At 44.1% G+C, this 26,675-nt stretch overlaps 1 protein-coding gene across 2 annotated transcripts in view; it reads right to left on the reverse strand.

The window, feature by feature from the left end:
* The window catches only part of NUP155 (nucleoporin 155), a 711,261-nt gene that overhangs the window by 636,066 nt on the left and 48,520 nt on the right, over positions 1 to 26,675 (reverse strand). For both annotated transcript variants that reach the window (XM_085631101.1, XM_085631098.1), the window contains exons 5-8: positions 16,577 to 16,669; positions 13,445 to 13,611; positions 8,463 to 8,568; positions 8,119 to 8,192 (exon numbers count right to left, since the gene is read on the reverse strand). In XM_085631101.1, the coding sequence (XP_085487227.1) occupies positions 8,119 to 8,192; positions 8,463 to 8,568; positions 13,445 to 13,611; positions 16,577 to 16,669 (440 nt within the window). The remainder of the gene's footprint in view (positions 1 to 8,118; positions 8,193 to 8,462; positions 8,569 to 13,444; positions 13,612 to 16,576; positions 16,670 to 26,675) is intronic.

The raw sequence follows: 26,675 nt of genomic DNA on the forward strand, positions 1-26,675 counted from the left end.
ACATGCATGAGTGTTAAAATACCTGCTCATTCTATGATGCTTTCTGGTCATTAATAAGCCCTACATAATTGCCCACTTCCACGGTACCTCTCCAAGCAGGCAAAGCAGGTTCCCTCACTTTACTACAGAGTAAAACGTATAGCCTTCATGGCCCAATACACCACAATCTTCACCACTGGAAAGAAGGATTTGGGGATAAAAAATGCAGTCTTGCGCTCCAACAAGTTTGTGGATGGACAGATTTGGTCTGTCCAACAAGCCACAAAAAGTGTATTGGAATCCCCACCAGAAAACTGGGAGCACGTCCCTACCATCACTTTACTAGTACAAATGCTGGATGAATAAGGGCAGGCTTGGAAAGACTTCCAAGCAACTGACACCATGCCTTTCCCCTCTGGAACAGCAGGGAGACATATGAAGCTAGGGATGGGTGCAACCCAATTCAAGATCCCTGTAGTCTCAAATTCAATTGCCAATATAGTGTCATTCTTAAATGGCACACAGTGTGTGTCTAATAGCAGATATTCCTCGGAAAGGAAGGTCTATTCAAGTCTGCATCCAGAAAGTTACAGATAAAACTGATTTTCTTTCAGAGAATCAGGAAGGAATTTACAAGTTCTTCGACAGCCCAAGACTGAATATGGTCCTGGTCATTAGAGCAAGACTGGTCTCTGCTAGCTCCCTTGACAAACTAGTGATCAATTGTCCAAAAAGTGAAACAGTCGACTTTCTGGAGCTGAAGAAAAGCCAGATCGTAATGTGTCAGTTCCACTAAATAGCTAACATAACACAGAACCGGTACATCAAATTAGGCATCCTTCGGACCACTGAACACAGCAGGTTGTGGCTTTGGAAAGCTGCCAGGAGCTATGCCAAAAGTAAAAAATGTTAACTTTTCGAAAAAAGGAACTTGTTGAGCTTGTAGAGATCTATGATTTGGCCTTCAACCCATCAAACCATTTTCTCAAACGAAATCAGGAAGAACTTCTATGCCACCATTCCCACCAACTGTGAGCCTACTTAGATTTAGGACCTCATCAGAGAAGTTCAAAGAGATTCAGCCCAAGAAAAAGAAGTTGATTTACTTTCTCTTGCACCGTTATTCTGCACATGGAGTAACCCGTTTGTTGTTCTTGTTGCTGTGCTTATTAGAAATTTGATTATCAGCAGTTTTGCTTGATGCCTCTTGAGCTATGTAGGACTTGTACTTCTCCTGGGCGTAGTTGGGAAGCAATCAATCATAGGCATTTATAAAGCGCACTACTCACCCGGAGGGTCTCAAGGCGCTAGGGGGGGGGGGGGGGGGGGCACTACTGCTCGAACAACCAGGTCTTGAGCTTCTTCCTGAAGGAGAGGTGGTCTTGGGTCAGGCGTAGGTCGAGAGGGAGGGCGTTCCAAGTCTTGGCGGCCAGGTGGGAGAAGGATCTTCCTCCTGTTGTCGCTCTGTGGATGTGGGGGACGGCTGCGAGGGCGTGACTGGTCGAGCGGAGGTGGCGTTTGGGAGCGTAGAAGTTGAGGCGGCTGTTGAGGTAGGTCGGGCCTTGGTTGTGTAGGGCTTTGTGTGCGTGGGTGAGGAGCCGGAAGGTGATTCTTTTGTTGATCGGGAGCCAGTGCAGGTCTCTCAGGTGTCTGGAGATGTGAGTTCGTCTGGGGACGTCGAGGATGAGTCTCGCCGAGGCGTTCTGGATCCGCTGGAGTCTCTTCTGGAGCTTGGCGGTGTTACCGGCGTAGAGGGCGTTGCCGTAGTCCAATCGACTGGTGACGAGGGCCTGGGTGACCGTCTTCCTGGTCTCGGTGGGGATCCACCGGAAGATCTTACGTAGCATGCGCAGGATGTTGAAACAGGACGAGGAGACGGCGTTGACTTGTCTGGTCATGGAGAGGGAGGAGTCCAGGATGAAGCCCAGGTTGCGTGCGTGGTCTGTCGGTTTGGGTGCGTTGCCCAGGGCGGGGGGCCACCAGGAGTCGTCCCAGGCGGAGGGTGAGGAGCCCAGGATGAGGACTTCCGTCTTGTCTGTGTTCAGTTTCAGGCGGCTGGTCGTCATCCACTCGGCCACGTTTTTCATCCCTTCGTGTAGGTTGGCTCTGGCGGTGGCGGGGTCGTTGGTCAGGGAGAGGATCAGCTGGGTGTCATCGGCGTAGGAGATGATGTTCAGGTTGTGTTGGCGTGCGATGGCCGCGAGGGGGCTCATGTAGACATTGAAGAGGGTGGGGCTGAGCGAGGAGCCCTGAGGGACGCCGCAGATGACTTCCGTGGCTTCTGATCTGAACGGGGGCAGGCGGACTCTCTGTGTCCTTCCGGTGAGGAAGGAGATGATCCAATCCAGTGCCTTCTCCTGGATTCCGACGTTGTTGAGGCGCTGCACTAGGGTGCGGTGGCAGACAGTGTCGAATGCCGCGGAGAGGTCTAGGAGGATGAGAGCCGCTGTTTCTCCGTTGTCCAGCAGGGTTCGGATGTCGTCGGTGGCAGCGATGAGGGCGGTCTCGGTGCTGTGGTTGGCCCGGAAGCCTGACTGGGAAGGGTCGAGGGAACCGGTCGTCTCGAGGAAGGCTGCCAGTTGCTTATACTGGATCTTGCACCTGAAGCAAAGGGATCCTGAAGAGAATAAACCCTTGTCGATACAGAATTTGATACGAGGTGGGAGGTGTCCAGTATTTTTGGATCCTTTAGTGCTCCGGTATCATAATTACCTTCCAAAGCAAGCGGAGGGGGAATGGAATTGGGATCATAAACTTTGGACTCTGTAATGACTGTACAATGTTTCCCTTGGAGGCCATGGAGTAAAATAAGCACCTAGGGACAAAGGGGGAAGGGTAGCAAATGTAACAGAATCACTCATAGCACAGGGAGAACGTCTCAAGCCTTCTCAGTTTCCTCTTGCACTGAGACTCTCGTCTAACTGACTCAATCAGGTCGTAGGTTCAACTATAGGAGAGGAGTCAGGAGTTAGACAGAACTTAAGCGGCTGCAACAGAGGACTCCTACTGGAGGAGCTAGGCTCTAACCCCCAGTGCAACTCCATCCACCAAGGGCGTTAAGACAGCAGACTGAGACAAGGTCACCTAATTTGCATGAGCAACAGAAAAATAATTTGGTTCTATCTTACAGAACAGGAAAGGCCAAGGCTATCTACACAGAGAAAGGAAGTGAGAATTTACAAGACAGCAAAGCAAAATCTCTATAGAGTTGATAAGGGTTTGGTCCTCAGGAGGCTAAAACAAGTTACTAAAGGGCAAAGAAGGAGAGAAGGCTGCCACACGAGGGTACTGCCCACTGACATAAAGGGTAGTTTGTACACAGCCCAGTTACTGAGTCTCTGTACTCAACATTTGACTCCTATTCCTGATGATGTGATCATTTATATCCTGTGAGATAGGTTCATCAATGCTATGCATACATACATATCTGAGGAAGCTTAAACTGAATGTTGGAAAAAGCACAGGCATGAACCACAGGACTCATCCCCAAAGAGAAATGCAGATGTTAAGAGGTTAGCTTCTGCACATGTCCAAGTGCACTATATGAATGGTTTAAATCTACAACACTATGGCATAAGGTAGCTGGAGTTAAAAGAAGAAAATAGAGAATGAGAACACATAATAAAAGCATCCAGAGCCCTTAGAAGTTGAAAGCAACTACACCACATTCCATCTCACCACCTGGTGGCAAGGTACTATTAAGCTGAGAATAAAAGACACACCCAGGAAGTAGAAATACTCTTATTGCTAACTAGACTCTTGTGCTGGGACACACTTCTTTTTAACTTAATTACAGCTATAAGTAATAAAAAAGTGACTTACCTGTAACTAAAGTTCTACAGCACTAGTAACATTCAAGATTCACATGCTAGAATCAACCCACGTTGTCAGAATGAAAATCCCTGGTACATTTCAAATATTTTAAAAATAAAATCAAGAGTCGGCAGGTTTGTAGAAGTTAGGGGTTGGCACTTGGTCTCTTCAGTGAAGTATAGCATCCTTGAATTTCTCAAGAGACTACTCCTGCAGCGATGAAATAATTTGTTTATTTTATATTCTCCTTTATTCAGATTTCTTAGCATTCCATACAAAAAACAGAAAGGAATACCAACTCAACCCCCCACTGCCCTCCAACAAATTGGAAAAGGCACCAGCAAACCAAGTCTTGATGAGCTAGTGCTCAGTCCCAAAAGTCTCTTCCTCCTCTTGGGTTTAACCACATGACCTGGGGAGGTAGAGAACGTCGTCCGTGACTTCCAAACGCTACTGCCCCGCACAGAGACCACTTCCCTACTGTGGGAGCCAGATCTAGTGTTCCAGACATAGTTCATTCTATGCCCACCATCAGGCCTCACCAAGGGCCCCATATCTCAGTGAATTTACCTGGGCATGCTCTGGCCCTATACATCTGCTGTTCAATCCTCATACACCAGTCCATATTAGTCTCATACCTACCTACTGTCGGTACATGATCTGCCCCCCCATAACTGCACAATGACCCCGCCTAGCCATCATTTAGGCAACATTACAAAAGAGGAGCGCATATGTGTCCAATCTTTGTTATCCCTAAATTGATAGCATAACAACTCTGGAGTTGCGCTCTAGCTGCTGTTTAAGAGCATGCGATATCCTGTTCTGGACACCCTTCCATAAACGACGGAGTTTATTGCAATCCCATGGAGTATGTCTCAGGGTACCCTGTTGTGCACATCCCCTTAAGCATCGATCTGCTGTGGCCTTGTCCATCGCAAATATTCACGTCCTGGTGTAGTACAAACTGTGCAAGATTTTGAATGGAGTAAGTTGGAACCCTGTCCTGATTTCGACCTCATGCGAGTACCCACAGGCATCGCTCCATTCACAGTCTTAGATGATTCCCAGGCCACCCTCCCAAGTATCCCGTAGTATTCTCGGGGAGAAGAGGGGCTATTAGCCACCAGTGTTCTATAAATCAGTGAGATAAAACGGCGCTGTAGTTTCATCAGGCACGTCCTCTGGTGTCTCTATAGATTTTCACAGGAGGTATCGGACTTGTAGATTCTATAAATATTGTGCCCTTATGAGCTCATATTGGGTCTTAAGGTCTGCGAATGACATTATACATGTCTCCATCCTCATGTCCCCCACTTTCGAGATCCCCAACAGATCCCACTTCCTACCGCCCTCCACCTTCTGCACCGGGGGCAAGTACACAGCATCACACTGGGGCGTTTCTAGCGTGATTTTGCCACCCACCCAATTTTATTAGTGACCACCCTCCATGTCCTAATCACCATAGCTGTTGGGGGCAGTAGGAGTCCATTCGCCCCCTCCCATATATCTGTAGGACTTATCCATGTGGGTCCATGGCCCGGTCTGCCAGCCATCATCGTGGACTCGCATTGTTCTGCGAACGACCAGTCATTTATTACTATAAATATTTGAGGGACACTTCCATGACAGCTTCAGCCAGTCCAAAGAAATGCTCGGGGACCAGGGAGAGAGAGTTCTGGATTGTGTATAAGAACTTTGGGAGATTTATAATTTTGTACAGGGCTGCACAGCCCAACAGGGATATGGGTAACCTGGGCTATTGGCTCATGTCCCGCTAATACTCCTTCAGAATTCTGCCCAGGTTATTTTCGAAGAAGAGCTGTTGGTATCTGGTAATAAAAATATCCAGGCAGAGGAACCCTTTTTCCTCTGTAGGTATGGGGCAATTCCACCCCCATCTCCTAGAACCACCATCCTGCCAGCGGGAACACACACGTTTTCTCCCAAATAATGCATAGTCCAGAGAACCAACCAAAGAAAGCAAAGATGACAAGGATCCTATGTAGGAGTCCTCCGGCTCCACTAAGTACAGGAGAAGTTGTCCGCATACAGCGAGATGACGTCTTCTCAGTCGGGGTACCAGCGCAAACCCTTGAAAAGGACGTCCCTTCTGATCCAGTCAGTCAGTGGTTCCATTGCCATCACGAAGAGGAGGAGAGACAAGGGGCATCCCGGTCTTCGTCCCCCTCCCCAATGCAAATTCTTCCAACATTGCACAGTTGATCCTGGAACTGTGCCACAAGTCTGGGGTACTGCAGTCGCACCCAGCAACAGAAAGAATGGCTGAAGCCCACTCTCTCCAACAGCGCCAACTGTATGGATTACGTGCATCAGCCGGGTAACCAGTACCTTAGCAAGTACACTTGTCTCAACTTAATGAGTGAGATTGTCCTATAGGTAGAGCAGTTCTCAGAGGCTGAAGGTCGCAATGGAGTTCTCCTGCGGATCTTGCGTCATAGAGCATCTCCTGATTGGTTTAATCACTTGGCGTCATCCACACTGAAAGAATTCTGGGGAAATCCCATTTGGGTACGGTGTGTTCACTGATTTCAACTGCAACACAGCATCTGCAATCTCACCCTCCTTGGCAGTCCCCCTCTCCAATTGTGGGACTGGGATATCATGGAGGTGGGATATCATGGAGGGACCTATCTGTGCCCTGTGTATGATCCGAGACCACTTGGGAGAGGTATGTGTCTCGCAAGTAGTCTGCAAATGCCCAGGCTATTGCAACCGCAGTAGTCACCATGCAGACCTCACCAGTGTGGATTCCATGGATCTATCTCTGCTCCTCTTCCCTGCAAGTAATCAATGCTAGTAGTTTTCCCGCCTTTTTGTACAGGTTGTACTGTTTGAACCTATAAAATACCCGCCTCCTGGTGCAGCAGGGCTCGATAGAAATCACTTGTTTTGTCTATTCGGGAAGCTATATGATCACCCTAGTGTTGGGCCTATTGGGTCTCCTATGCTGCCAGTCTACCTCCCTGGTCTCTCTATCCCTGTCTTTGCCCTTCCCAGCTACGAGCATGATAAGGTGGCCCTATATCACTGTTTTGTACACCTTTCATAAGCAGAAGCTACAAAGCCCTTGTTCTCCAGGAAATATAGATCAGGAATGAATCTAGACACGACAGAGTGTATGGCATTAACCGCAAATAAGTACTGTTGCACCACAAGGTCCTTGGCCTGTCAGGGATCTATCAGACCCATGGCTGTCAGAAACGTGGTCAGCCTGGCATCTTCCCGGGGGAAGCCAGGGTTGACTCTGGGAGGGGAAAGATGCATCGGCAACCATAGGATGACTCTGAATGAGAGTCCATAGGCACACTGTACCAAATCTTGCCATGTCCTCCACACATCGAGTACACACTGAGGCACAGACGCACTTCACAATCTGCTCTTGGAATGTAAACGGGATGGGGAACAAATAAGAGGGGTGGTCCTGACATACTTGGCATGGTGGGCTCCAGACCTAGTCCTGCCGCATGAAACCCGCACACTGGGCAATAACTGAGTTTCAACGAAGGGGCAAAAATACACTCTTAGCCCACTCTACGTGCTCCACAGGCTTTCATGGAACAGGTACCCTGGCTCAAAAGTCTCTGCTATATCTGTTTACACAGACCTGGTTAGACCAACTGGGTTGCTACGCAGCAGTGGGATAATTAGATAATTTTTTTATTTGATGAGCTAAGATACAAGACCAAGTCTTGCCACTCAATTTCACACATCGGTGAAATGGATGGCACTTTCAGATTATGCAATCTTTGCCATTTGCAGATCATGGAATAACTTTTGAAAAGCAACGTGATGACAAGGCTTCTAAAGAGGATATGAACCACAATGCTCCCCCAGTATTTTCCATTTTACAGGTAAAATAAGAGCCCTGGTCCTCACACAATTTTTGGGTGAAACTGAGCATATGAATTAATTAAAGAGGATTTGCTACTTTAGAGAAAATTCTAACAGTTCTTTGCTTGTAGTTGCCAGCATCTGCGATACAGCGGATTTTTTTTCACAAACAGTACTTTTATGCTTATTTGTGGACTTGGCACTCAAAGCTGATGATATTGAAGACTGCACATGCTTATATTAAGCCAACACATTTGACAGTTAGTAGAAGGTGGTCTTTTCTCTTTAGCACCATGTACTCCTCTGAATGTAATCACAAAAAAACGTAATAAAAGAAAAGTTAAAGAACCTAACAATGATTGTGTTTTGAATATTAAACATCAACATCTGCCAACTATTTCATGTGGATTTGTACATTTTACTTAGAAGAGAAGACTTTATTGGACAAGGAAAGAAAATACCAGAACTCTGTACCTGAATAACGCCTTTCTCTGACCGAGTGTATAAAGTGTTCCGGGAGTTGTCAATGGCAATTTGGACTATAGGGTCTAGGGAAACAAAATCAAAATGTAGCTTAAAAAAAAAAAGTACTTTTAAAATGCTGCGTCCCTTCCCTCCACCCATCGCACCACAACATAATCCTGTTGTCATCAAAATCAAGGAAAAAGGAAATATACAAACAATCACTTTTGATGATAAAATTGCGCAATTCTGGGTGCAGGCATAAGGGAAGGGCTGGGAACAGAGATAAAAGATCTGCAACAGGGTACACCTGTATTATTGATAATTTTCTTTCACAACAAGCTCTTAGTACCAACCGTCCTCAGAGAACGTAAACTGCAGCACTGATGGGACAAGGAAGGAGAGAGTGCTCTTTGAGTGATTTATTTTCCTGCAGCGCTGGCTGAACCACCCGGTTTCTGCCTTCAAGGAGAAAAAAAGACAACAGCGTGGCATAAGAAATTATATGAATATTTTCCAAGTCAGAAAAAAAATGTTCACAACTCATTGCTAAACTCGCCAGCAGCAGAAACTTTGGAAGACACTCCACTGCTCAAGCTTTCACATCAACAGATTAAGGTAGAGGTATTCACATACAACCTGCATAAGGCACAACACCACTTATTTGCTCGGTGCTCTACTATAGCATGATATTTTGCTGAGCAATTACTAGGCCAGTCCAGACGCCAGATTCTGAGCTGGTCTGTTTCCAGTGCTACAATTGTTTGTAAAGACTAGACTTGGTATCTTTTGGCGTGTTTCCCCTGAGTTTTTGCTTTCTGGCCTCCCGGTTTCTGCGCACTTTTCTCACTGCTGATCAATGGTAAAGTGCAAGTGTTCCTGTTGTAAACTGTGTTATGGATTGGTGTTTCCATGATTGGCATATTTGATTTACCCGTCAGTCCCTAGTAAAGTGCACTGAGCGTGCCAGGGCCTGTAAATCAAATGCTGTTAGTGGGCTGCAGCACTGGATTGTTCCACCCACGCAAACGGCATGTCAATGTAACTCTGGCCTGCCATTGCAGCGCCTGTGTGCTGTCTGGGTCTGCCATGTCGACTTGGCAAGTGCCCCCACTTGCCAGGCCCTAACCTTGCCTTTTCTTATATGTCAGTCACCCCTAAGGTAGACCCAAGGTACCCCTGTGGGCAGGGTGCAGTGTATGTGAAAGGTAGGACATGCTCTGGTGTGTGTGTGGCATGTCCTGATAGTGAATTACTCCCAATTTCGTTTTTCACTATTGCAAGGCTACCTGTTCCCATAGGACAGAATGGGGAGTTTGTCTATAGCACCTTATAAACAAAACTGGCTCTGGGAAGTAGAAAGAAAAATAAAGTTTAGTACGCCTGAACTCAGAATCTAAAGATGCATCTTTTAATGAAGGTGATGTTTACATTCTGAGTTTGAAAATACCACTTTTAGAAAGTAGGTATTTTCTTGCTCAGCCATCCAGTAGGACTCTGCAGGGGGTTGTGGATTGACCGTTTGGGTTTTAGATGACAGTGGCTGGGGAGGAGCTGTGGCTCCAGATAGTCTAGGTGGGTCAGGAAAGGGCTGAATAGACCTGGGCTGCAGTTAGACTAGGGGGCGGAGATTTCCTTTCACCTGAATGGGATAGGTCTGCCTCTGACAATGCAGTCTCCACCTCCTGCCAGTAGCCACAACAGAGAGGGCAGAACTGGTTCTGGCTGGGCAGAGACACACTGCCTGAGAGGACAAAGCATTTTGGGCTATAAGAAGTGGGGCCCAAACTCCTGAACTTTAGAACTCTTTTGAACCAAGAAGACTGCCAAGAAGAAGAGCTGGAAAAGCTGTGAGGAGGAACTACCACTTTGCTGTTTGCTTTGCTGTGTTGGCCTGCAGTGGCTGCTTCTTTCTTGGGCAGTGAAGGACTGGACTTGAACTTTTGCAATATCTTTTTGTGAGATTTTCCAAGAGCTTGAGGTAGAGCTTGCCCCCTGTTCAAGAAGTCTCAGGAACAGCAAAGACTTCAAGTTCTTCTGCCCTCAGCACTGAGAACTGTGTGTTTTGTGCTCCAACAGAAGAACAAGCAACCCGACACAGTCTACGACGCCGCTGCAGACTCTGTGCCCTGAGGACACCACCGCAAAGCCACACCGCAACCCTGGTCTCACCGCTGACACCGCCACCGAGCCGCTGCTCGCACCGCGACTTGTGGGCACCGCACTCCGCTTCGCGACGACGCCTTGGTATCCCCGAGGACGCCGCTCCATGCCGAAATCAACGCCGCTACTTGCACCGTGGTTCGAGGGCACTGCTCATAAAGTTACACGACGCACCGCCCTCATCCCGCACCGCAGCCTTAGCCTACCAGTGCCACCGACTCCAGTTCGTCAGCCGAGGACAGCCGTTCAACAACGACGACGCTGCTTGCACTGTGACCTGCCAGGACCGCGACGAGCACCGCATCACGTCTCACCGAAGACGCCGTCTGACGCCGCCACCGAGCAGCTGCTCGCACCATGATCTGAAAGCATCGCACGACAAGCGCTCCTGACTTCAACCGCGAGGAGTTTGATCTGCAACGTGTGTGACTTTAAGGGCACGACGACTCCTGCACCGATCTCCGGAACCAACGCCTGCGGACGCTGTGCTTTCGGAAGCTCAAAGAGAGGTTGCCGACACCCTGCATTTTTAAAGGTACTGTTTTGCAGGTCTTCCCGACACCATAGCTGGCCCGCGACGCAGCAGTCAGCCAGACGGTTTAAATTTGTTTGTTCAGACGCTGTGATAGCCACAGAGGGAGCTATCGACTTCAAGGAAATGTTTTTCAAGATTATGGTAATAACTGAAGATTTCTAAGTACTTTATGGTGGATTTTTATTGTTTTTGATCTTGTCATAAGTATATAAAAATATTGGATATTTTTCTAAACTGGTGTGGTATCCTTTTGTAGTGCTTACACTGTATTACTGTTGGTTATGTGCAAATGCTTTACACACTGCCTCTAGGATAAGCCTGACTGCTCGTGCCAAGCTACCAAGGGGGAGAGCAGGGGTTATTTTAGGTGTGTAACTCCCTTATCTTGACTAGAAGGAAGGGTCCCTACTTGGACAAGGTGAAAACTATTGCCAACTAGAGACCCCTATTTCTAACATTGAATATCAAATTTATTGGTGCTGTAGGTAGGCATCATTACGTTTCTTGATCATCCAACAAGCCTCAAGCCTTTCGCGCTATGAATAGTTAGTGAAACATGAGGCACATATATGTAGCGCACAGAAGACAGACGAATCTTCAGAGGGAAGGATTGACAGAAGTAAAACTGGACTACAGCTGGCCTGTGCTTTATTTTCCTTCAGAGTGAGGATGCTTACAGATCAGGCTCCTGAGGAGTATGTTTGCTTCCATTGTGACTGTGGTCTGTCTGTTTGACCGTCAAAGCCAGTCAGGAGCTGCAGAGTGTCTGAGGCTTCATCACGGATAGTTGCGGCCAAAGCGGACTGAAAGCAGTGTGTGAAGCACTTGGTGAGAGTCCAGGATTAAGCGGAGGCTTTAGAGATGCACATAAGGTCTCCTGAACAGCATTCACTGGAAGGGGTCCATGATACAGTTTTAATTTTAGAAATTTACAGGGTGACACTCACATTATATTATCGATGGTCCCAGATTCCAAAAATTCAGTAAAAATAGACCCTTATATTAATGTGCGGTATGAAGTGGACCCAGTGATCACAGTTGAACGCTTTAGATCACAAATTAAGCATTATTTAAAAAAGGAATACTCGCAGATACACTGACTGGGAAGCCAGCATTTAGAACTGAATGAAAAGAATGGTATATGTATTTAACTCGTGTGTCCTTTAGAAAGCCTAAAGTGTTTAGTACAGTAAGGAAAGTGGATGCCAAAAAAGGGAATAGTTCACAAAATGGAAAGATTCCCATTTCACAGAATGCTCACTCTTTGTTTAGTTCCTACAGAAAAGTTGAAAAAGACAAAGTGTCCATAACTCTGTCGAAGTGTGATGTTAATCATGGTAAATTTCGAAGATAAAATGCTCATATGAGAGTACAAAAAATAACTGTATGTATAGGTAGAAAAGGTTTTGAACAAGCTTGCTAAACATTTGGCTAAAAGGTTATGTCCAGTCTAGTACAAACTTGTGATAACTAAAGTTCAACAAAGACAACATAAAAGTATACAGTGTGATAGAATAGTCCTACCTTAAGCTGGCAGATTTCACCGAACCGTATTAGTTATGGGCTACACTAGCCCCATTAACTTTACTCAATTATTATTTCATTGGAGATGCATATCCATTGGGAGCAATATCGGAAATGTTAGCAGTTATCAACAAAAACTAAGATTGAATAATTCCACCCTTCTTATCTCAGGGGCTTTGAAGATACTGTCTATTTGGAATAAATGTCGACTTCCAGCATGAGTTATGTGTACATAGTTAATATATGTTTAATTATTTGTTTAATTATATGTTTAATTATATGTTTTATACAGCTTAAAATGTTACACTACAAAAAGTTTTTTTGGGCACAAGATAATCCTAAAAAAAAGAGAAAAGTATTGATATTTTCGTCACTGTACCTACATCCTTGCCCAAAGTTGCCACAAAACCTCTTGACAACACTAACTTTGTAATTTGGAGGCACCCTATCCACTCTGATATATGACTCCTCTTATGCTTCTTCCTTCGAAACAGTAGTCTCCTATTGCCATATTCTGAACACGCTCCCTTTCATTCTCATCCTCCTTGCATTAGGTGTGTTGTTACTGAGTAATCCAAAATTTTACATGATTCCTCTGAATCAATGGCAAGGATATATTAGACAAAAGGCATTGAAGAAAGAGCTTTGGATCATAAAATTCACACACAGCAAAAGAACGGACATCAAGGGGTTGTGCTTTCCTATTCAATGATGGCACGTGCCAGTATATATAATTTTCCATATACAGTCTGAAGCCTGGGCATATTTTATGATGTCGGTTCTGCAGGAAGAAGGTATAAACACATTTCTAATATGCCCAGAAACCACCCGCCATTTAACAAGGGGTCGTCCTCAAGGAAATCAATGTACATGCAAATTTACTATGGGGAAAGTCTTGTTTTGCTTAAAAGATTCTAAGCAAGACCTCAGAGGAGAGTCACTATGTATACACAATGTCATTATTTAAAAGGCTGTCAGCCAAACGTAGACATTACAGACACATTATGTGCCATATGGGGCTCTTGCCGAGTATAAATGGTTTAAAAGAAACTGCTGTCACAAAAATAAAACAAAGGCCACTCCTGAATGTTTCTATCCCATCATACCAAACCTTACCTGATAAGCCACTTCATAGAGGCAGCCATCTTTTCCTGCCAAGAAAATACGGCCGTTATCATTTGATGTTATTGTCAGAAGATAAGTATTGTCAGTTGGAAGTGAATATAGCGGATCTGGAAGAAGCTGCATTCCACCCGACAAGCTGTCATTCAGATTTCCACTACCTGCCATAAGACAAAAATACACAAAAACATAAACTTTTTGAATGTGTCAAACATCATTACTAATACATTATGGTTATTATGCAACTACTATACAAAACAAATTTGGCAGTAATGGTCCAACCCTCGTACTAGTCCAAGGTTCAATGATAAATTAACTTTGGTGCTTAACCCCGAGGTGCAACTGCCGGAGACCCTCCTAAGCTACACAAAATCACAAATACAATTAAAAGAAAAGTACTTAAGAATGTATACAGTCCTTTATCATTTTATCTAGATCTAATTCATGGAAATTCCATCTGCCCGTGATGTTACGGCAACAAAATCATTTGCGTTCAGTCCATCCAATAAATTCCAAGCACTATTAAATGTAAAAAATATAGTGGAATTTAATCCTTCCATTTTCTTTTTGTCTTCTAACAAACGTGTCAACCCAGCCAACAAGTTTTGTCCCTTAAAAAGGACTTCATCAGGGATCAAATATGGGTAATGTTATGAGCAAAATACCAGCAGTACAACTCTTCTTAGTATCAAATGTCATTTGACAGCTATTACCTGCTGTTAGTTTCACACTGTCAACACTTCGCTCTTTCATAATTTCAAAACTAGCACCTGCAGGGTTGTATTTGTGAGTTTTATTATGCAACTAACTTTTAAAAAAGAAAACCTAAACTACGAAATTAATCTTTCATGTAATGCAGATTCTCAAGATGCATCACGTCATTTGTGAATAGTTTATCCAATCCTATTTTCGGTCTTCTGACTACAGTACTTGTAATTTAGCTTTTTTCCACTACAAGTCAAAGCAGTGCCACAATGCCAACAAGCTTTAGCATAGTTTCTAGGAACCTCTAGCCTTGCAAATTGCTTTTGGCAGTGCCATACAGAGCCGGAAAGCATCGACAACAAAATTAATTTTTTTAAAGCGCAACGTCAGTAACATCATTCTGTTGACACATGCACCCATCCGAACACAGGCACAGTAGCAAAGTAACGGAAAAGCCATTTGTGTTACATTTTAATTTACAGATCCAAGATGAAGGAACACTACTTGGACTGGTAAATTAAAAAAATACGATTATTTAAGACCAAAGGGCCAATTAAAAAAAAAGTGGTGGGAGGTAACGGAGGTTTGGCTCAGGGGGCAGAGGAAGGGGAAAAGCAGCACACACATGGCAGTAGGGAGAAGCACAATAGGAAGAGAGCAGGACACAAGGCCACGGGTGAGAGAGAACAACAGTTTATGGGGGGTGGTGGGAGATTCGGATTCAAGAGACCAGTAGGAGGGGGAAGTACACAGAGCAGAGAGAGCAACTTGTAGTAACAAGGTGAGAAAGAAGCACATACTGGAGATAGCTGTAAAATACATGCGATGGTGTTGGTTCCGTAGGCTTTTTTTTCGCCGACTCGGTAGCGGTTCTGGGTTTGGAAGCGTGCAGTTTTGTAGTGTCTTTGGCCGATGGACCCTGTTGTTTCCTCGGTTCCAAGGTCTTTTTCGGCTTCGAAGCATGGGAGTCGGGCCCTTTGGTGGCAGTTTTTTTTGGTCGGCTCTGAGTGTGTTGTTGGTGTCGAGGAGCTGGTGCCAGTCTTCGACGTGAAATGCTTGGATGTCGAAGCAGCGGTCAGCGTGGATGAGGAAGAGGACGGCTTCTTTTTCGGTGCCTGTGGATGTTTTTCGGCACCGAAGGTAGGCTGACTCGAGCCCGAGTCACCTGAAGGCTTAGTAGGCTTCTTTACCGGGCCCGGAGGCAGGGCATGGGAAGCAGTCTCTCGGTGTGCACCTGGGCCCGAAGGTGAAGGTGTGACCGAAGCCTTTTTAGATGGTGTCGAGTGGGGGGTCGGGGTCGAAGTCTGTACTCACGACCCTCTGTGCCTGGAGTGATGTCCTCGACGTCGGAGTCATCGGCTTCGGAGGCGCTGACGAGGCCTTCTTCGACCCGCCCCTGCTCTGGCACATCGACGCCCTTTGGAAGATGTCGTCGGGGATCGAAGACGACGAGCAAGCCATGGTTCTTCTAGATCGTCGGTCCCGAATCGTCTTCTTGGAGCGGAAAGAGGCGCAAGCTGGACAGTCTCTGGCCTCGTGCTCCGGTGAGAGGCAGAAGTTGCACACCTCATGCAGATTGGTGTGGGGAAACTTCCACCCACAGAGGACACTTTTAGAATGGCGTCCTTTCCATGAGCCAGATAAGGCCCAGGTAGGCCTGAAGGCCTTCGTCGACGACCGGAATCGAAGACTTCGAAGTTGTTGAGTCGCGTGGATTGGGAAACCGCGATCGAGACAATAACGTCGAAAAGGGAAGGATTGCGCGTCGAAAGAAAAAAACGGTAAGGGTCCGAACTGGAGCGCGAGAAACACATCCGAGCCCGATGGCGGAAAAAAATAATCTGAGGATGGAGTCGATGCCCATGCGCACTATGATCCAAAGGAGGAATCACCTATCTTGTGACTTCCAAAGACTTTCCAGGACAAAAACAAGTGCAACCATCCGGGCCCAACACCAGATGGCGATCTATGCCTAGTGTGTAATCTGCAGCTCATATGCCTCAAACCTTACTTTACTTGTTGTATGATGAATTAAAAGAACACATAGTCCCGACGTTAGATCCTGTATTAATGAAGTGCTATGTTTGATTTATGCTCTTTAAAAATAAAAACATTCAGTTTAAAAAGCTTGCTCTTGCTGTTGAAAGATACCATGTATTATTTCTTTGGCTTTACATATAGCCAATACGTTGCTGTGTCACAACTTAAAAGAGTACCTCGAGACAGAACACAAAACGCAGAGTTAACTCACTATAGTAAAAGCTTCGACACTAGTACTGTTTTGGAACACAGTTGCACAGACCACCAGCAAAAATGCTTGAGAAGAGACTACAGAGCAGGTACACACAGAGGAGATACAAAAGCAAGTCAAAAGACCTTGGTAGAGACTGGGAAATACTAAACTAAATGCATCCTGTATACCTGCTTGTAGACCGGCAAAACTCAATCCCAGGATTACTATGTCAACCGGAGTAGCTAGAACCAGAAGGTATCTAATATGTGGCTGAAAAATCCCTGAAACAAGATAAAAAAAGGCAGTGACATTAAAATGTGTCTTGAATAACAAGGTAAGAACATTTGCAGAAAACAGGTCTGCTGTAAATACTTCTTTAAACATCCAACATTAAAACATACATTAGTTATTTTGAGATGATTTGTAAACACAAGCATAATTTATTATAGTACACATAAAATGTAACCAAGCAAATTAATCAATTTCAACCACAAAAGGAACATAAGATATCAGGGATTTGTGAATGTATTAAAATTAATGATATGAATACTGAATAGACAGTTGAAACAAACTCAATAGTTGGGTTATACAAAACTGAACAATTGATGGGATACTGATCAAGTGATTATTAATATGTGCAAAAAGTGAACAAACAAGGCACATGGAATGTAATAAACAGTAGCTGTCAATAATTAAAAAGTCAGCAGGTTGACTAAAGACAAACAGCCCACTGGATCCCTCGTAGGGGATAACAGACAGTTCAACTCTGTGACGGACAGCGTTTCCACCCAAAGGACATAAATTCATGAGGCCAACATTTGAAGCACTATCCAAGTTAGAGCTTTAAAAAATGATACAGTGGGGTGGTTGGGAAGCATTAACTGGTATTTGGATTTCAGTGGGAAAGAGGGTGGGGACAAGGTTCAAACACTAAACTCCTGTACATGCAGCATCGAGTACATTATCTCTAAGACACTTCATGCAACAAGACACAAAACTAGAAAGTTGCAAATTCCCTGTAAACAAAAATCTATTATGGTTAGGGGTATGTGCTTATTAAAGTATGTATTTGTTGTGACTGCACCACCAGCGACAAAATATATATTTGAAAAGGCATTTGCGGAAGTTCATAGCTGCATACACAATGTAGGAATTAAAATCGGATTTGAAAATCCCATTGTAGTTGAAGAAATGTGATAGCTGAAGTTTGTAGCTTTGCACGAAAAATGTATTTGCCGTTTAGCATACAAGATAAGTGGAAAATGTAATTGATGGAAATGGCATAAAGTGTGTTGCTATCGTGAGGCGTATGTTCATGGAAGCAGTAGCTACCAAAAATAAACATGAAAATGCATTTGAGGAAGTGCATAGCTGGAGTCAAAAAAGTTTATAAAAAAAATAATTAAAAGATGCATTTACACACTGCAATTGAAAATGTCATTGTATTTGGACAAATGTGTTTGCTGAAGTCCGTAGCTTTGCACGCAAAATTCCTTTGCTGTACAGCAAGCAATATTAGCAAGAAAACAAAATTATGTAAATGCTATAAAGTACGGCGATATTACGAGACTTATGTTAATGGAATCACTAGCTATTAAAAAGAAACATGAAAATGCATTTGGGGAAGTGTATGGCTGCACACACAAAAATATTTTTTTAAAAATATCAAGAAATAAGTATTTATACAGCACGATTTACACATTACTACTGGGAGCAGTACTGTCTAGAGAACTTAGAATGATGAATTCCCACTGTGACCAGAGACATAGTGCTGCATCGTTCTAGAGAAGTTAGAATGAGGAATTACTGTTGGGACCAGAGTAGCAGCTATTATCAATGCCTACAGGACTTAAATTGAGGAATTACCACTGGGAATAATGAAGCAGGTGCAGCACCGTCTAGACAACTAAGAATGAGGAATTACCACTGGGACCAGAAAAGCAGCTGCAGCACTGTCTAGAGAACTTAGAATGAGTTATCACCACTAGGACTAGAGAAGCAGCTGCAGCACTGTCTAAAGTACCAAAGAATGAGGAATTACCACTAGGAACATCGACGCAGCAAGTAGAACTGTCTAGAGGAGTTAAAATTAGGAATTACCATTGTGACCAGAGACATAGCTGCAGCACTAACTAGAGGCTTTAGAATGAAGAATTACTGACGGGACCATAGTAGCAGCTAGTATCAATGGCTACAGGAGTTAAAACTATAAATTACCACTGGGACCAAAAAAGCTGCTGCAGAACTGTGTAAAGAACTTAGCATGAGGAATTACCATTATGACAAGAGAAGCAGCTGTAGCACTGTGTAGAGGAGTAAAAGGTAAATTACCAGTGGGAACAAAGACAGCTAAGTAGCAGCTAACAGCAGTGCTTAGACGACTTAAAATAATGATGTACCGACGGGACCAAAGAAGCACCTATCAACAGTGTTTAGAGGACTTACAATAAATAATTATCGATGGGGAATTAGCAAAGGCTATAGGTCTCATATTTGTGAAAGTTAGAGTTATTGGCGTTGAAATTTTTTGTTTTTTATTTATGTTTTTAGTTGGTAGTGGAGTGGATGTATGTTTGGTGAGGAATTGTGCAATGGAATTATGTAGTTAGTTAATATGTGGTATGAAGTGTAGTGGATTAATGTGCAGTGGTATTGTATGTTTTGGTGTGGCATGTTTGGGGTGGAATTATGTGGTGTGGTGTTGAATTAAGTGGCATAACGTGTAAATCTGTGATGTGGATTGGATGTATGTGGTGTGTAGTGGAATTATGTGTTGTAGAATTTTGTGTTATGGAATTGTGGGGAGTTGCATAGTGTTGTGTAGAACTGTGTGGCACTAAGTGAAAATATGTTGAGCATGTGGCATGGTGTCGTGTGTTTTTATATGGCGTGTTGGTATGGAGTTGATTTATGTGGAGAGTAAGTATGTGGTATGGATTGTAGCATAAGTATGTAGTGTGTTACTGAATTGTGTGGCATTGTATTGTGTGGAATTGTCTAGAGGACTTAGAATGAGGAATTACCACTGGGACCAGAGACATATCTGCAGCACTACTTAAATGATTTTGAATGATTAATTACTGATAGGACCTGAGTAGCAGCTAATATTAATGACTACAGGACTTGGATGATGAATTACCACTGGGACCAAAGAAACAGCTGCAGCACTGTTTAGAGAACTAAAAATGAGCAATTACCACTATAACCATAGAAACAGCTGCAGTACTGTGTAGAGGAGTAAAAGAAAGGAATTACTACTGGGACCAGAGAAGCAGCTGCAGCACTGTCTACAGAACTTGGAATGAGAAATTACCGCTATAACCAGAGAAGCAGCTACAGCACTGGTAGAGGACTAAAATAAAGGAATTGCCACTGGGACCAGAGAAGCAGCTAGCAGCATTGGATAGAGGACTTAGAATGAGGAATTACCACTGGACTGGGTTGGGGGAGGGCACAGGAGATAAAGTGAAATACACGCAGGGACAATATATTTATTTTTGCAGATGAAAGCAGCATCTGAAGTGTTCAATGATTATTTAAAGCTGTGTGAATTTCCTGGCTTTACCAGGACTTGGTAGCCGACCATGCTGTGCTCTGCTACAAATGAAAACACACTGTAATGTAGAGTGTAAGTGTCCCTGAAGGGAAGAAAAGAAATAGTTAAGGAAGTAGAAATGGGTGAGTGGTGGTGTGGGGTGGAGGGCATGGCACGGGAGAAAAAGTGAAATATAAGTTTAAGAAGTGAGTGTATATTTTGTAACGAGACTTGCTGTGCCTCTTTGTTAAACCGAGTGCTGTCTCTTTAAGGCAAGCATAATATTGGATTGTATCGGTTTGGGGAGAGAATCTATATCCGTTTGTGCTGCTTACGGAGGAAGACAAATAAGTAACTACGGAACGTGCGCTGCTGGCCGATACAGCAAGTTTGTCAAAGTGAAAGTGTGTCTGGTAAAACAAGCATTTGCAATGCAATTTGTCTCGCCTTTGGGACCTTATATGTATTTAGCTATGCAGAACATTAGCCTGGGTGCTGAAACATCTACTGTTCTTTAACATGGAGGGAAAGTAAGCACCAAACTGCGTGACATGCCAGGTATGGGAACACATGGAGAGAAATATTCCAAATCTCGGTTTTTAATATAAATGTAATATAAAAGCAGGGCCCTTGGTGGTCATATCACTGAAAATACAAGATTTGTAAAAATATTATTGTCTACAGGTGCTTGTGGAAGACAATTTCCATGGACTGGAATCTAGAGAATGCTAAAGTGATTCTGGTATTTTACTGATCTCTGCTGGTCGTTTTCTAGAAAGACAGTTAAATAGAGGCAGTTGAACAGAAAAAAACAAAAACAAAGCGGAAGCAGACCAGTCCTATGGCTGATCTCCAGAGCCCACAAAGTACATATACATATAAGTATATACTCAAGTATATATATACTAAAGTAAATACTGAAGTAGATACAAGAGGTCTCGAATGCTCGACCTAAAAAGGTAAGGTAACTAGGTGACGTAAATGAATACATTTAAAGTTATTTTTGGGGGATAAATGTTATATGTTATTTTACGTTTATATGTAGTAAAACATTAGGGTGTATTTCATAACTAAGCGCACCTGTGATGCTAGCCGAAACAGCAAGTACAAAAAGGTACTACGGTCTATAAATTATATTACCTAGATTGGTTTTGGCAGTATTGGCTTTATTTAGGAAAGTAACCTTAGACATGGTTATTAAATATTTAAGGGGTGTGCGGTAGAGACTAATTTCAAGTTTGCAAAATAGAGCGACAGTAATTATCTTCAAGCATATGTAAAAGATGTGTGTAATTGGAAAAAATATGAATGTAAAGTTACCTTTTATTTGTGGTAATGCCTTTGCTGAGTCAGTCGCTTTGTGTGGAAATGAGCTGTGTGAAGTCGTAGCTGTTTTCCCAACAAAAGCAGACTGTAGACCAGTGTGGGATTTCACAAGGAAGTGTAAATAATCACAGCATATGGTTGTGGGAACGTAACGTGTAGGTTTTGGATGCTGATGTCTGCTTTAAAAAAGATGGTGATCTTGATAACCATGATAGGGCTTCTGAGGAGCCAGCCAAACTAATTGTTTGAGGGCATGTATCTGTTGTGCCTGCAACAGCAGTTTGAGAAGCTGTGATGTATGCCCATTGTGGTAAAAGAAAAATTTAGCGTAAACCAAAAACCATTAAAGTTATGCAAATACGTTTAGGAAAGTTGGCATCTGTTGTGACTGCAACAGTAATTACAACATATGGAAACGCGCTGAGTAAATCCAAGAGCTGAAAAGCAAAAGAATGTGTAATGATGCACTTTAACGCTGTGGCAGATTTAAATGTAAAATAAACACAAACCAAAAAACATTAAGGTTATGGAAATATGTTTAGAGAAGTTATAAGCGTGACCGTGCAGTTCCATACTTAAAAGGCAGAAATTAATCGCAAAAAAAACATTTTGGTAATGATAATGCGGTCTGAGAACTTGGTATCTGTTGTGTGTGGCAGTGCAGTAAAAGTTAGACTTTGAAGAAATACAAAAGAAAATGTTTTGCCATAGGAAAACAGAAATAGTGTGTCATGCTGCCAAATACAAAGTGTGTTATGCTGCATTTAAACCCCATGGGCAATTAAAAGTTTACACAAATAGAAAAACAGAATGCATTATAGTATGGGAACCTACAGCGTAACGACACATGTAAGAGGGGCTGTACTCATGGGAGGTAGGAAAATGAGTTACTTACCTGTAACTACGGTTGTCCAGTATTGGTATCTTTCATAGATTCACATGCTTAAATCATCCCCGTCGTCATAGTGGGAGTCCCACGGTATACATATAAAATCAGTAGATACAATTACCATAGGATACCATGCAATGAAAAGTCAGTGCCATAGCCTATCCACCTTCTTTTGTAAAAAGAACCAAATCCAACCAACAGCCAATCAGGCGACGGCACCCTCTAGAGAGGTTAGGTTCCTCAGATTTTACAGCACAAGTGTGCAAGTATACACCTTAGAGAATAAAGTAAGCCTCTCCAGGGAGGAGGGTGGGTCACATGTGAATCTATGAAAGATACCAATACTGGAGAACCGTAGTTACAGGTAAGTAACTAATTTTCTTCTCCAGTATTGGATCTTTCATAGATTCATATGCTTGAATCAGAATAGCTAGCAGTTTCCTAAACATGCATGTTTAATAATATTGTATTATCACCTTTGTACCTTAGAGGATGGTGGGATATAACATACATGCTAGTATAGGAACATTCATAATGAGAGGACATTTAACAACATATCAAACGATAAGTATATAAAAGCTGTATAAAAGTACATACATAGAACAGATAACCAAGAATACCTCTAAAAATAGAGGCCTACCTGATTGAAATAGATGGCACAAGCCTGCCTGTCCCACTGCTGCTTCGCTGTAAGATGCCATGTCCAGACAATAGTGCAGCGTGAAGGTATAAGCATTCTTCCAGGTAGCAGCACGACAAATCGTGTCCAGAGGGATGCCAGCAAAGAGAGCAGCAGAAGAAGATACTGCTCTTGTGGAATTCACCTTGGTTTTGGTGGTAAGCGGTTTACCCACCTTCAAATGACACAGCTGAATAATAGCAGCAATCAAACGTGCAACAGTTCTTTTCGTAACAGCAGAGCCTAGCTTAAAGGGCCCATAGGATACTAGGAATTGATCTGTTCTGCACAGGAGCTTTGTTCTTTGCAAATAGAACTTAAGGCATCTTTTTACATCTAAAGAGTGAAGAGATTTCTCAGCTGGAGACAAAGGATGCAGGGAAAAAAGTGCACAGAATTACTGGTTCATTAAGGTGAAACTAGGATGGCACCTTTGGAATAAATTTAGGATTTGTTCGTAACATCACATAATCCTCTGTGAAACATAAGAAAGGCTCATTGATGGTGAAGGCTTGGATTTCACGTACTCTTCTAGCTGAGAGCGCGAGAAGCAAAGCTACTTTCCATGAGAGAAATTTGAGCTCTATCTTGTGGATCAGCTCAAAAGGTGGCTTCATTAATTGTGACAAGACTATATTAAGATGCCATTCAGGAGGAGAAGGCCTGATAGAAGGAAAAGTACAGAAAAGGCCTTTCTTAAACTATTTGATGATGCGAGCAGAGCAAAGAGAAGAAGCGTCCGATGTCGGTCTATAGCGAGAGATGTGTCATGTTTCACGGCGCTTGCCGTTCCCCGCTATTCCCGCTAAACACACACAGAAATGCCGGGATACTCACTTCCGGGCGGAAGTTGAGTCCCGGTCTAGTCCTTGGCAGCTGACCTTAGTCTACAGAAGCACTTCCGGGGGAAATGCTTAAACATCGCGTTTCCCGCCGGCTCTGTGCTTCGAATTCCTTCCGGATTCTCCTGAGACGCGATTGATGTTCCCGGAGCTGAGACGCGTCAGGAATCAGCCGTTCTACTCCGCGCTGGAGCGTTGTTTGTTTGCTTTCCTCGCCGCGCTGGAGCGCGAGTCGAGGTATTGAACTTTTCCCCGACCTGTGAACCCTTGCCGCGCAGGAGCGCTGTTGTTTGTTCTATGTTGTACTCGCGCAGGAGCGCTTGCTTGGTTTCCTTTGGTCTCTCTGCGCTGGAGCGCTATCCAGGGCAGTTCGTTTTCTGCCTACATTAACCCTTGCCGCGCAGGTGCGCTGTACGGGGGTTAAGGGTTATTGCACAGGAGTGCTTTACTTTGGGTTTTCCTCACAGTTGTTTTGTTTCCCCATCGCGCAGGAGCGCTGCATTGGGGTATAGCTCCACAGAGCTGGAGCGTTGTTCATAGCTTACGTTTGCCTTCCAGGGATGCCACATTTTTAGTTGTGACTAAGCATTGGTTAATGCAGTACGCGCAGGAGCGCTTTGCCTTCTGGTTTGACATTTGTTTATTGCACAGGAGCGCTTTCCCTTGGTTTTGCTTGGGTACCTTTGCGCAGGAGCGCCTCACCTTGATTATCCTTCTTTGGAGCTGCAGTGATTTCTGGGTACCGTAGTCTACAGAAGCACTGGTGAGTTCCCAGAAGGAGAACATTTTCTGTGTGTGTTTTAAGGGTTGCTCAGAAAGCGGGAGGTGTGGTTCTTTTCTGATCTGGTTCTTTCCTGTTTTCCAGTTGGCACCGAGATACCCCGCAAGCTCCACACCACACACCAAGCCTCTACATTCTTGTCTGGCTCCCTTCCCTGCGTCCATCTCATCCCTGCTGGGTCCTACATTCCACAAGGGTCAGGTGGGTACAGGGGCGGGTGCTCTTGTCGTCTCTGCGGAATTGCTTCACAAGCAGAGGTAAGTCTTGTGGGGCATCTGACAAGATGGCCGCAAGAGGGACTCTTACTGAAGCATAAGCCAGACCTGATCTTGCCAGACATAAAAGATGAGGCAGGATTTTTTCTGGGGAAGAGTCAAAAGGGTGAGTACCATTACGATGGCACCAAGAACAAAAACGTTTCCATTTCAGTCTATATGTTTTTGACGTAGACTCAGCTCTTGCCCTGGACAAAATTAATTTACAATCCTGAGGGATGACTAACTTCTTGTACTCATTGTGCTCAGGTTCCAGGCATGCAATTGCAGAGAAGCTGGATGAGGATGCAGGTTCTGTTCCATGTTGATCGTCAGCAGTGTGGCTGATGAAGGAAGGCGATAAGGACTGGACTGCGACAGCAGGAGAAGCTCCGTGAACTAGTGCTGACAAGGCCAACGTGGAGCAATAAGGATGAGTTGGCACGGTTCCCTCTTCATTTTCATCAACACTCTGGAGATCAGAGGATATGGGGGAAAAGCGTACGCAAAGATTCCGGACCATGTGATCGAAAACGCATTTCCCCACGACCCTGTCTGAGGTTCCCTGCTGGCAAAGAACCGGAATTTCTGGTTCTCCTGAGACGCAAATAGGTCCAAGTTGGTTGTTCCCCATTTTTGAAAGATGCGGTTGAGAGCCGTTTGGTTTAGTTCCCACTCGTGATTCGATAGATTTAACCTGCTCAATGTGTCTGCTAGGTTGTTTTTTGTTCCTGGGAGATGCTCTGCTTTGATGGTTATCTGATGCTGTAATGCCCATTCCCATATCTTTTGAGCTTCCCAAGATAGAATCGGGGATCTTGTTCCTCCCTGCTTGTTCAGATAATGCATGCAGGTAGTGTTGTCCATGCGTATGAGGACCGAGTATGCTTTTATCCTTGGGAGAAAAGATTGAAGGGCTAGAGAAATCGCCCGCAGTTCCAGAAAATGGATATGTATTTTGGAGAGAGAGAGAGAGAGAGAGAGAGAGAGAGAGAGAGAGAGAGAGTCCATTTGCCACTTACTTGTAGGCCTTGCAGATGTGCTTCCCAGCCTTCCAAAGATGCATCTCTTGTCAGAACAAACTCTGGAAGAGGAGAAAGGAATGACAGTCCCAGAGAGGGATTGCGAGGAGATTGCCACCAAAGAAGTGCTTCCTTCATGATCGAAGTTATCCGAACTATGTCGTCGAATGATCCTGATATTTGAAGCCATTGGGCGTCTAACTGCTCTTGAAATGGTCTCATCCTTAGCCGAGCATGAGAAACAATGAGAATGGCGGAAGACAACATCCCGACAAAGGATTTGAGGAGACGTACAGAAGCGCACTCTGTTCTGTGAAGGCCGTTCAGTTTTTCCGTTGACAAGTATACCTTGTTTTGCAGAGTGTATATTAGTGCTCCTAGAAATGTTAACCTCTGAGAAGGAGCTATAACGGATTTGCGAAGATGGACTGCCAGACTCAGAGAGCGGAACAGTTGTAGGCAGAAAGAGATGTCTTCTGAAGCCTGACGAAGAGAAGAAGCTTTTACAATCCAAACGTCGAGGTATGGGAAGATCTGTAAGCCTTTCAGCCGTAAGAACGCTGCCAAGGCACTTGGTAAAAACCCATGGAGCTGAGCGAGGCCAAATGGAAGGACCTTGAACTGATAATGCGCGCATGCCACAGTGAACCTTAAAAATTTGCGGTGCTTGGGGTGACTAGGGATATGAAAGTAGGCATCTTCCAGATCCAAGCTTGCTAACAAATCAGAGTGGTTCAGAAGTTGTAAAATACCCTGAAGGTATTTGTTGAGTTTAGTTTTCTGAGGACTAAAATGGGACCCCAATCCCCCAGCCTCTTCTTTTTTATGAGGCAAAAGCGAGAGTAAAACCCCTTTCCCTTCTGAAAACGTGAAACACACTCTAATACTCCTTTTTGTAGCATTATTAAAGCCTCCTTTAAAAAATGAAGATGATGAGTTGTTGATCTTTGAGGCGGGTG

This window comes from Triturus cristatus, chromosome 2_1 (assembly GCF_964204655.1).
Source record: "Triturus cristatus chromosome 2_1, aTriCri1.1, whole genome shotgun sequence".
Taxonomy (NCBI): Eukaryota; Metazoa; Chordata; class Amphibia; order Caudata; family Salamandridae; genus Triturus; species Triturus cristatus.